The sequence below is a fragment of the Aythya ferina genome (genome assembly GCF_964211825.1).
Source record: "Aythya ferina genome assembly, chromosome: 10".
Classification (NCBI taxonomy): Eukaryota; Metazoa; Chordata; class Aves; order Anseriformes; family Anatidae; genus Aythya; species Aythya ferina.
The window spans coordinates 15150740-15162523 of record NC_140306.1 but is presented as its reverse complement, the minus strand read 5'-3'; the positions used below and the strand labels follow the sequence as shown (position 1 = coordinate 15162523).

General features: G+C 48.4%; 1 protein-coding gene across 2 annotated transcripts; it reads left to right on the top strand.

The window, feature by feature from the left end:
* Positions 1-60: 60 nt before the first annotated feature.
* LOC311442320 (uncharacterized protein) lies at positions 61-6893 on the top strand. 2 transcript variants are annotated; one of them, XM_084531405.1, is made up of 5 exons: positions 1276-1308; positions 3460-3489; positions 4300-4388; positions 5042-5198; positions 6596-6893. In XM_084531405.1, the coding sequence occupies exons 1-5, from the start codon at positions 1280-1282 to the stop codon at positions 6648-6650; spliced, it is 360 nt and encodes a 119-aa protein (XP_084387531.1). In that variant the 5' UTR covers positions 1276-1279; the 3' UTR covers positions 6651-6893. The 2 variants fall into 2 exon arrangements, 1 of the variants encoding a protein (XP_084387531.1); XR_014696562.1 differs by lacking the exons at positions 1276-1308; positions 3460-3489 and adding an exon at positions 61-591 and having other exon boundaries at positions 6601-6893.
* The last annotated feature ends 4891 nt before the right edge of the window (positions 6894-11784 follow it).

Genomic DNA, 11784 nt, shown 5'->3' with positions numbered 1-11784 from the left:
CTATTTACGCCGCGCTAGGGCGGGTGGCGGTGGGTGGTGTGGGAGGAGGGGTTGTGTTGGTGCCCCTCTGAGGGGGGTTTAGGCCCGGAGTGGGTTAGGTGCTTAATTAGGAGCTTAAATATCTTTTCTCTGCTGTTGTTGGGCTGCTGGTGGAGCTCGGCGCTGAGGGTGGCTCTGTGGTGGTTGCTGCTGGGCCAGGCAGGGGTGCCGTGGTTTCTGTAGGAGGCTTGGGTGTGAAGCTCCTGTTCCCCTTTGTGCTCGGGGGGCTCCATCCTGCTGTGTCCCTCCAGGCTTCTTCAGCCGGCCGAGGTCCTTCTGAGGGGACCTTTGGGGGCAGCTCATGGCAGCCATCAGCCCCTGACACCTCTGAGCTCCCAGTGGTGGTGGTGGGGCTGCTGCTGGTGTCTGGGGAGAGCTTCCTGCAGCCAGGCTCCCCCAAGGGGAGTGGGTGCTGTGAGCCTCAAACTGTGCCTCGTTCTCCTTCCTTCTTCCTCTGGCTGAGTTTCCCCCTCAGCTACCTCTGCCTGGCCTTTCTGTGGACTGCTGCCTGGTGTCTGTTGGTGAAGGAACTGCTTGAACCTCCTCCAGTAGGTGAGGCTCTGGTGCTAGCGCCTTCTGGGAATTGAAAAATGATTGTTTTTTTACCAAGTTGAGCAAGAGTTAACGTTTAACATGGTGACAGCTTGTTTTAAGGCCTGCAGCTTGTTGCTGGTGCTTGGCTGGCAGTGACTGTGTGGGGCCTGGTTTGTGTGGGATGGTTTGTTCATTAAGGTGCCCACTACATGTCTACCTCTGACACCACAGGTACATCGAGACTGAAATCCATTTGTCTTAAGTCTGGGGGGAAATTACGTATGTAGTTTGGACACCACCTCAGTGGGGCTCAAACAGCAACCCCTGTGTCATGTTCCTGTCTGCCATTTATTTTATTCCTACTCTCTGATTGAGGACCTTGTGGCATGCTGCTATTTTCCTGGTCCAGCAGGAAGTTTGGCCTCTGTTCTGGGCCTGATTTACAGAATGCTGCCAGGTGCTGTGACTGCAGCATGTGTGTGCGTAGAGCTGTATCTCCTTGCCCAAGGCAGAGCTCTTTGGATTTGGTTGGGTCTGTGGCTCCAGGTCAGGTTTTCACTGTTAAAGTGGGCTTGTGCTAATCAGAGTGCTTCAGGAGCTTGATAAGGGCAGAGCTGCCTCCTCCCTCGGAATGGTGAATAGCTTTTAACAGATTGAGAGCTCTGCTTGTAATGGAGATGATAGCCAACAAGCCCTGCTACTGGCTATGAGGATCCTTAATCTAGCTCCCTCTCTGTCAGTAAAGTTTGTTTCCTTTTCCAACTTTTTTTGCCAATATAAGAGTTCATACAGGGGCAGAAAAGGTTTCTTAGCTGACATCCAGGAACAGCTGATACATCTCAGAATATCTTTTGCAGAACACTTTTGCAATCAATTCCACTTATTGCAGTCGGGCAATCTCTCAAGTGTGTTTACAGCTACCAGAAGCAACAGAACTTGAGAGGAAGTAACAGAAAGCAGTAGCTGATCGGGGTTTTTCTTTGAGAACATATGGGTTGGAAGGGACCTTAAAGATCAATTAGTTTTGACCACCCTGCCATGGGTAGGGACGCCACCCATTAGATCAGGGTGCTCAGGGCCCCATCCAGCCTGGCCTCAAACACCTCCAAGGATGGGGCATCTGCAGCTTCTCTGGGCAGCCTGTGCCTCATCACCCTCTGAGTGAAGAATTTCCTCCTAATCACTAATCTAAATCTCCCCTCTCTTAGTTTAGAGCCATTCCCCCTTATCCTGTCATCTGAATGCGCAAAAAGTCTCCCTCCACCTCTTTTACAAGCCCCCTTGAAGTACTGAAAAGCTGCAATGAGGTCACCCCAGAGCCTTCTCTTCAGGCTGAACAGCCCCAGCTCTCTCAGCCTTTTTTCACGGGAGAGGTGCTCCAGCCCTTTGATCAACTTTGTGGCCCTTCTCTGGACCTGCTCTAACAGCCCCACATCCTTCTTGTGCTGGGGGCCCCAGACCTGGCTGCAGGACTCCAAGTGGGGCCTCACAGGGGTGGAGTAGAGGGGGACAATCACCTCCCTCCACTGCTCCCTGGGTGCAGCCTTCAAGCCAATTCCTCACCTGCTGAATGGTCTGTCCGTTAAGTCCATATCTCTCCAGTCTGGAGATCAGGATGCCGTGTGGGAGCACGTCAAAGGCCTTTACAGAAGTCTGAGTAGATATTGTTTAGCAAAAGTCCTTTCATAATGTACCCTGCTCAGATATTTTCTCTTGGCTAATTGTATTGTAGGCTGTTTTTAGATATCCTTCCCAGCTCCCAAACATGCTTACCAATATAACAATGCTGTCATAGCATTTTATTGCTTTAGGACTACTTAAACTTAGAAGTGTGAAGGTTGTGTGTGGTTTTATATATATATAAACATACACGCAACAACTTTTCCATGCTGTTCTGGATGTTCAGCTCATCTGAAAGTCAAAAAACTCATCTGAACCCAGGCTGCTCAGATTGATGAAGAATGAAAGTTAGCAGGTCAAGCCACTCCAAACATTTTAAGTGCCCTCCCAGTTTCCTCATACGTGGCCTAGTTAAGCAAATGGGAACTCTCCCAGTGGTGCCAGTATAAAAAAAAAAAAAAAAAGAAAAAAGCTGAGTCAAACCAGGAGGTGATCTATTTCTTCCATGTAAGACCTTCTTCTTCCTCTCCCCCAATATGTGCAGCATTTAGGCCAAGTTCAGGCTTTAACAAATTTAGGTTGTGTACCTGTCCCACAGATACGGAAGCCAGAAGGCCAAGTCACTTGTCTGAAGTCCTAAAAGAAGCAGCCACTTCAAAGGCCGGTCCTTTAGCATCCTCCTTCCTGATGACTGCAGCAATTAACCTGCTTGTGCCTCTGGGGGGGTGTGCAGATTGCAAAGGATCTGCAGCATGGTGTGGGGCAGCACTGCTGTCACAGCAGCCCTAGCGATAGGGAGAGCTCCAGTGCAGGGGATTTCCAGAGAACAGGGAACTGCCCTTCCCTAGGCAGAGGAGCATCAAAACCCTCTGGTTTGCAGGAGAGGAGGTGGCAGAAGCTCCAAAAAGTTGCTAGCCCCTGGTCGAACATGGGGCTTTCAGACAGGCGTGGAGAAATGAATCCCGTGAGCTCAGTGCACTTGGTGTGGCACCAATGGGTTTGTGTGGGGTGTTGGTGCCTCGCTATTTCCCGGCCTGGGGAGCAGCCAGCTCCATGGCAGGAGTGCAGGAGGAGGAAACAGCCCTATTCCCACCGTGAGAAGCCCTGGTGCAGAAGCCCTCGAGGTGCTGAGGCATGCAGGCTGCCCAGGAACAGCAGAGCCAGCAGGACTCCTGCGTACCCAGATGCAGCAAGTCCTCTTGCAAATCCTACAGTGAAGCAACCGGAAAGAAATCGTGGTGTTTGGTATTTCCTGTCCAATTTCAGGTGGGATCCTTCTGGCTTCTTCACAGGAAGGTGATTTATTACTTGAACCTGAAGGTTTATCTTGTGTCTGTACCAGGGAATGTCTATGCAGAAATCCATACCTCCCGGAGACCCCTGGCTGGTGCTTGAGCATGACAGTTTCTAACAGCAGTGAATTTTACAAGCTTGATCCTTGTTCTTGGCATGAACCACCTTCCTTTCTCCTGCAGGCAGGGTACAAGCAGCTCCAGATGCAGCACTGAAGCCCTTTCCTATATTTCCCTATCATATTCTTTTTGTTGCAAGTCATTTATTTTTCCACACAACCCTTTTAGCTCATGCCTCACTTGAAAGCTGCTTTGAATTTCAATTCACAATTATTCAGCTTTTTCCACACCTACATAGCACCTTTGCTTTAAGCTCGTACATGATGTTCTGCTGTCTTTAAGTGCACAGTAGCTGCTAGGGCAAGAAAATGCAATAAAAGCGAGCAAGTTTACCTTGTGGTATGTGTGAAAAGAGTTAATTGAGTTAAAAACTCTATCAGAAAAACTATACAGGTTGACTAGGAGGCAACAAGTGACCAGTCAAATTCAGTTTATGCTCAAAGACCAGATTTATCCAGAACTTTGAGTTTTTAAACAGAGTGGGACAGACAAAAAGCAGGTAGAGGTGTTCAGTGGGATCCAGCAATAATGCCACTGGACAGAAATTTATAGTGCTTTGCAAAGCATCAGAATATAGAATATAAAGAGAAGATTTCAAAGTTACAGGAAGGTATTTAAAATCAACTTCTTGTGCAATTTAGAAAAAGGTTACCTGACTGTTCTCTTCTTTTTTTTTTTTTTTTTTTTCTTTTAGAAACGTTTGGAAGAGCTCTAATGAGTTGTACTATAAGAAAGTGCACCCTGCAAAAGCCACATCCCTGAAGGACTGGAGCAGGGCGTTTGGTATGTGCTGGGACATCAGGAAGGGAAAGGGCACGCTGACCATGCCCTGCTGCTGGCTGTGAGGCTTGCACAAATTGAACGGGTGAGAACTGAAGCCTCAGCTGCACCCAGTGCACCAGGCTGGGGGTTCCTGGGTGTCTGTGTACCCCAGGGAAACTATCCTGGAGACATTCCTGCGTGCAAAAATGAGAGAGTGAATAATATTCTCTGCTGCAAGTGATGCTAGGACAGATTCTAGGCTGCTCTTGGTGCTGTCTGACAGAGGAGGGAGCTGTTAGCTTACCAGTGACCTGGCTGAGCAAGCAGATGCCCTCCTGGCCACTGGCTTAGCTCCTGAGCAGCCCACAGAGGGAAGATGTCAAATCAGACCTGAAGGAGGTGGGCGCTGGCCTGGATGCAGCTAAATGTCTTGCTTCAAGTGCCTGTCCGGTGTGGTTTGTGCGTCTGTACAGGGAAAATCCCCAATAACTGGTCTGCAGGGTCAATGGGAGCAGGGCCTGTGAAGCTGGTTGGAAGAGGAACCTTTTGGCAGCAGGGTCTTGAACTCCATTGTGAGAGAAAAGCTGGGCTAGACTGGCCTGAGGTTGACTCAGGCCAACAAGGACGGGTTTGAAGCGGGATCCCGATCGGACTCGATCTGCCTTTTCTCCCAGTGCAACTCATCGGCAGCCTTCCCGCACCAGCCAGCAGCAGTGGTACGAAGCATGGCTTAATTATAACCCTGAAAGAAAAAGGATTTCTTCATGAGATGTTGCTTCACGGCTGCTGGTGGCAGAGCTCCGCTCGAGCCGAGTCGTGCTGGTTTGGCAGGTAGGTGTGGTGGTGATGTGCACGCGTGGCTGGGCAGTGGGCTCTGAGTCAGAAGCTCCTGGTGACGTTGCTAAATTCAGCGTACCACAGAGGTCTTTTTCTGCTTCACACTGGAGCTGCTTTGCAGCCTTTCTACATTCAGAAATATGGCTCAGACCCAGCTCTTGTGAGTCACAGGTATTCATTCTTACTTGCCTTTTGCCAAGGCCTAGCGAAAAAGTGCTGTCCATGTTATGTGTCTGTGGTCTGGTTTCCACCATGCTCATCTTCTGGCAGCAGTTAGGTGACAACAATTAAATATCAAGGCAGCCTGTCTTCCTAGCCATGATGCAGTGCTTTATTTCTCCCTCTGTGGGGATAGTTTGGATGTCAGATGACTTCTAGCTACGTAACCTGAGCCTCAGAAGGCAAAGGCAGGGGCTGAGAGAATGAAGAACTGCCCACTGCAGGAGAAGATCAGGTCTGAGACCATCTAAGGGACCTGAAGTCCATGGGACCTGATGAGATAGACCTGTAAGTCCTGAGGGAACTGGCAGATGTAGCTGCTAAGCCTCTCTCTGTCACACTTAAGAAGCTGTGGCAGTCTGGTGAAGTTCCCAGGGACTGGAAGAGGGGAAACACAATCCCCATTTTAAAAAGGGAAAAAAAGAAGACCCAGGGAACTACAGGCCAGTCTCACCTCTGTGCCCAGCAAGGTCATGGAGCAGATCCTCCTGGAAACTCTGCTGAGGTCCATGGAAAATAAGGAGGTGACTGGTGACAGCCAACAGGGCTTCACTAAGGGCAAATTGTGCCTGAAAAATCTGGTGGCCTTCTGCGATGGGGTTAGGGCATTCACGGGTAAGGGAAGAGCAGCTGATGTGGCCGACCTGGTCTTGTAGGAAGCATTTGACGCTGTCCCCTGTGGTATCCTTGTCTCTGAACTGGAGAGACGTGGATTTGATGGATGGACCAGTCAGTGGGTAATGTGGTCAGCACACTGGAGGGAAGGGATGGGGATGTCATCCAGAGGGACCTGGATAGGCTCAAGAGGTGGGCCTGGGTGAAACTCATGAGGTTCTGCAAGGCCAAGTGCAAGGTCCTGCACCTGGGCTGGGGCAGCGCCGAGCACAAACACAGGCTGGGCGACGAGACAGAGAGCAGCCTTGGAGAGAAGGATTTATGAAGGCAGGCTGAGAGAGCTGGGGCTGTTCAACCTGGAGAATGGAAAGCCCTGGGGAGACCTGACAGTGGCCTTCCAGTGCCTAAAGGGGGCTGCAGGAAAGCTGGGGAGGCACTTTGTCAGGGAGTGCAGTGATAGGATAAGGGTAATGGCTTCCAACTAAAAGAGGAGAGATTTAGATGAGACAAGTGAGGAAGTAATACCAAATGCCATATGAGCCAATCTTTTTTCTTAGCACAGAATCATCCAGGTTGGAAGAGACCTCCAAGATCACAGAGTCCAGCCTCTGACCTGACACTAACAAATCCTGTTCAACTTTCCCCAGGGTACTGGTTCTAGAAATCAGCAGTCTTGCTTTCACCTTCGTAGGTGCACCAGCTTCTGAGATGGTTTGAATTGATGATAAATCTTGCATGCCTTGTACAGCAGTGACTGATTCACATCAGCTCACTTGATCACTTATTTCCAGGGAAGTACCACGTCAATTTGCCAACATTCTGTCCCTGACACAATAAAATGCTTGTGAATTCAAAGCTTTTGGAACTCAGAATGGAATTTTCCTCTAAAATTGTGCACGTTGAAATATGGGAATCGTAAAGAGAGAATTGCTAGACTATTTGATATGAGAAGAGTTTAAAATTAATCACTCAGTCCAAACAGAAAACTTTAGTTCAGGCAACTCAGTTCAGACTAATGTATAGTTGCATAAAAAGTTCCCTGAGAAAAATCAAGGCATAAATTTGGCATTTTATCACTCAATTTCATGCTGAGTTTCCTAGAAGAATATTTCAGTTTCAGTAAGTAAGAAGAGGACTGTATCTATCTGGAAAAATACCTTTTTCAGTTAAAGACTTAATGCAATCCTTTCATGTTCTCTTAAAAAAAAAAAAAAATATATATATGGACAAGAAGCAGAAGATGCAGGAGCAAATACTGCAAAGACAAAAGACTTGCCCTCTTGTATAGTGAGAGAAAAGGTCTTGTAGCTAAATGGGGAAAAAACCTTGCTTCCAGCTTTCTGAGTTTTGGAACAAGTCTCTGTGGGATGTGTGTTACTGGGCCTCCCCAGCCTCTGCACAACGTTGCATTTCTTCACAAAAATAGGTCTGGTACTGAAGTAAACGGATAAAAATGTGGGAGAAGTACTTGGAGTGAGGGGATGCAAACTGGATGCCATCTTTCTGGTGAATGGCTCTGGGTTAACTGCTGCCACCAGGCACCTCAGCCATGCTAGCGTGTACAAGTCTGTGTTCCAGGGCTGAAGACCCTGTGCAGTGATATTCATCAGTGTTTTTGAGGCTCAGATCGGTCATTTGTAGGTACAGTGTCCCTAGAGTTGTCCCCAGAGGTGGTGAGCCATCCTTCCACAGCCACTGAATAATCTGCCATCTCCCCTCTGAACTCCTAGCTGTGAGCACCTCTGCAGCCCCCTGGGAGCAGCTCTGACCCGAGCAAGGCAGAGCCCACCCAAACTGAACTCAGATTTTTCAGGAAAGCTTGAGAGAGCCCTTGGGGGTTTTCAGTTTTCTGTTCTCTGCCACAAATTCAGCTTTAGACTGACCCCTGAGGGGCAGCAAGGACCAGTGAAATCTCAGAATGGCCTCATAAAACTTCTTGAGAAACTGTTTTACCTGCCAATGTCAAGGCAAAGCACTGGGCAACTTTGAGCCAAAATAAAACTTTATTTGGAAATTCACCTCGCCTCAATTTCTGACTTTGCAGATGAGAGTGGCAGTTTCTGAATGATATCCTGGTCAGAAAATCTGACTACTGTCAGCAGAAAATGTGCATCAGCAGTTTATGTACTTTCTGCCAGATTGGTCCCTTATGACTGGGCTTTTTTGCACTGAAGTGTCACAAAATATTCATGACATGTTACACGTTTGTCCTCCACTGCTTCTCCTGTCTTTTCTCTGGGCTGGATCTCAGTCCTTACCCTTTTCCAGCTTTCTCTATTGAGACTGCAACAAACCCCAGCAATTCTGAGCAATCACTTACACAGCAGGTATATTTTTTTCTCTAAGAGTCACCAAAATGGGTGGAATTCTTTCCATTTTCCTCAGATATTTGAGCCTGAGTTAGTTGTTTAGATTCCTAGTGCAGGAAAGGCAGAGACAAAACTGAGGCATGGTTTATCTTAGCCTTAAAAATATGTCTGGAGATGCCTCTGACTGAATAGGCATCAATACAGCAACACTGTAACCTACACGGGTGTGAATATAATATTATTGTATTCACATGTGTGAATATAATATTATAATACAAGGGTGTGATTAATCAGGAACTCTTGATGTCCACTTGGAAGAGTTCCCACTCCTCAGGTTCATAGCAGAACCCTGCGGGTGTTCTTTAGCCAGAAGAGGCTCCTGAATTATTTTTTTTCAGGAGAGTTTTTTGCCAGGAGTAAGATGAAAATCTTTAAAATGTCTGTCAACCTTAAGTTTGGAATTGCTATTGTAGTGTAATTCTTAACACAGCTGACAGAGAGCTTTTTAAAAGCACTATTTACATGCGTGTAGTAATAACAGGACCACTACCTGCTTGTAAGAGCTTCATTTTCAAGTTTTGAAGTTAGCAGTTGAGGTTGAGACAGGTGTACCTGTTCCTTGTTCCTTCAATCGCTCTTGTAAAGCTGAACAAGAAATGCTGACAGACTGGAGCAAGTTTGTGCTTTCTGTCTTCTGTCTAGATGGAAAATGGAGGAATACTCTGGGTAACGTGTCATGTTTTCAGAAAGAAAAAAATCTAAACCTAAATTTCACGTAGAAGAAAGTGGGTTAAAAAAAAAGAAGGCAGAAAAGCCTAGTTTGTACACTTGTATTCATTTGTAGCTCAAAGACAATATAAGATTGTACTCAGGGTGAAGAAGGAAGTACACAATTGGTGCTGAGATGTTGAAAGTTGAAGGCATGCCCCAGGAGGAGAAATTTAGAGAATATTTCAATGCAAATGACCCTACAAAATACATTTCCAACAGGAGAAGGTGCGCATAAACCCATTCTTCATGTGCCTGTGTGATACAGGACACAGCAGGAGGAACAAACGTTGAGAGTGCAGAATTGAGAATTGTTTTTGAGGGAGTTCGATGCTGGATAATACATCCCTTCAAACTTGCAAGTGATCTACGTAGAAAATCAAAGCCATGTCCAAATGCGGTTGCTGACTGATTGATTGCTCCCCCAGTAGCCACCAGGGGAGATGTGACATCTAAAAGAAAGAGAAGAAAACTGTCATGATTTGTTAAGTAAAACAACGTCTTAGTTTCTCAGTAAGTAGCTGGCAGTCAGAGGTGCGACATCCTGCTCTGCTGTTCAGTGCATCGATAGCAAAAGGAGGAGCTCATGGGCAACAGGTTTTCTTCAACAGGAGCTCATGGCCTGCAACTGGTTTTCTTCAATAACTTCCTGTAAGTTGGCTTTTAGCATCCATGGAAATCCCCGTGACAGAAGTCAGGATTAAGACCAAGGGCCTAGCAAAACACCAGGAGTAATCTGTCTAATTCTAGGCATTCCCACTCCAAAATACTTAGTCAAAATGGAGTAGGTGTAGAGAAAGGGAATGGGGACTGATTTGTATGAACGCTTTTTTCTTTTATTTATCCCAGCAAAATGAAAGCCACAATGAGGTGTTTCCCCTTGCAGTATTTTAAATAATTAAACTCACCAGAGAATGAAGTATAAATGTGAGAAAAGGTTTATTTTCAAACCAATGCATTGGTTCGAAATAAAAGTGGGTTGGGAACATCCTACTGACCCCCATCTGACTGAAGGATTTGGAAAAGCTATTTTCAGGAGCAAGGAGCCTGGTTATGTAAAAGTTATCAAATGGGAAATTGATCGAGAAATCTTAGGGTGCCGTGCATCGGACCAAAAAGGACTGGTCTCTGAACGGACGACTCCTCCTGGTCTTGCTGCTGGAAGTTTCTGCTGCTCAGGATGCTGCACAGGCCTTGCTTTGGTGAGGGGATCCTACCCTGTTCAGGTTCATGTGGATCTAAATGCTGCAGCAGTTTGGTTGCAAATCCTGGAAGTTTGGGGGCAGCCGGGTCGTGTTAGGGACAGTGACACCACGTCCCTGGGTTGCTCTGAGGAACATTGCTTTGGGGCTCAGAAAGTTCAGCCTCTGCAGGCAGCCTCCCCGCCGCTGGGTGGGTGCTTTCCATGCATCTGCGCTGCCCTCCTTGCAGCCATCCTTGTCTGAAGGGACCAAGTGCTGGTCTCTGCTTATCAGTGCTGGTGTGGAGCTGCTGTGTTGCAGGAGGCCAGGGAGGAGTTTGGATGGAGTCCTGCTGGTTTGGAAATTCCCTGGAGCTGCAACTTGTCCCGACCTCTTGCCTGCCCCTCTAGGGTGGGTTTTTCCATGCTGTTCGAGCTGTTTTTCACCACATGCCCAAGGCAGTAAGCATCCTTTCCAGGTACATTTGCTTACATTGCGTGTCAAGTGCACTCCAGCAGGCCCAGCTCACCTTCCCCTAGCAGAAAAAGACACAACGGAGGGGCAGGATGGATGATCAGCTATGCTTGAACTCGATCCATCCACACTGATGATCCTGAAGGCCTTTTCCAGCCTAAACGGTTCCGTGACCCTGATGGGATGTAGATGGGAGGGTGGGAGCAGGGGATGGGGAGCCAGGGAGGGAAAGCCAGGATTTGGGCCACAGCTGGGGCAGGAGTCTTCCAGCAGAGGTTGTGAGGGTGGTGCTGAGGCTGTGTGGAGCCCTGTGTGGCTCAGGGGCGAGCTTATCACTCTCTACAGGTACCTTAAAGGAGGCTGTAGCGAGGTGGGGGTTGGCCTGTTCTCCCACGTGCCTGGTGACAGGACGAGGGGGAAGGGGATAAAGTTGTGCCAGGGGAGTTTTAGGTTGGATATTAGGAAGAACTTCTTTACTGAGAGGGTTGTGAGGCAATGGAATAGGCTACCCAGGGAAGTGGTGGAGTCACCATCCCTGGAGGTCTTTAAAAGACGTTTAGATGTAGAGCTTAGGGATATGGTTTAGTGGGGACTGTTAGCGTTAGGTCAGAGGTTGGACTCGATGATCTTGAGGTCTCTTCCAACCTAGAAATTCTGTGATTCTGTGATTTGGGGCACATGCGGGGCATCACTGCTGGGCTGGAGCCAGGGCCCCTCCACGCGATGAAGGAGATGAACCCCAGGCTCACAGAACACCATGCGCTGGGAGGGAGCCGCTGGGCTACGGAGTCCAGCTCCTGACCCCACACGGGACCACCACAGAGCTCCCCACAGGACCTCCAACCCTCACCCCGGAGAGCTGCGAGCGCTGCCTCAGCCCCCTTGAACCTGCAGCTCGGCGCCACTGCCTCACGGACCCCTTTGGGCGCCGCTCTTGCCCTCACCCCCCGTCCCCCCGTCCCTCAGCGCCATCCCCGGGCTCCCGTCCCCTCAGCGCCTCGCCCAGCCCCTGCC

Excerpts from the sequence above, each read along its gene's own strand:
- LOC311442320 (XM_084531405.1), top strand. The coding sequence starts at position 1,280 with ATGAGGATCCTTAATCTAGCTCCCTCTCT. Across the intron at positions 4,389-5,041 it reads GGACTGGAGCAGGGCGTTTG|TGCAACTCATCGGCAGCCTT; the intron begins GTATGTGCTGGG and ends CTTTTCTCCCAG. Across the intron at positions 5,199-6,595 it reads GAGTCGTGCTGGTTTGGCAG|CACAGAATCATCCAGGTTGG; the intron begins GTAGGTGTGGTG and ends CTTTTTTCTTAG.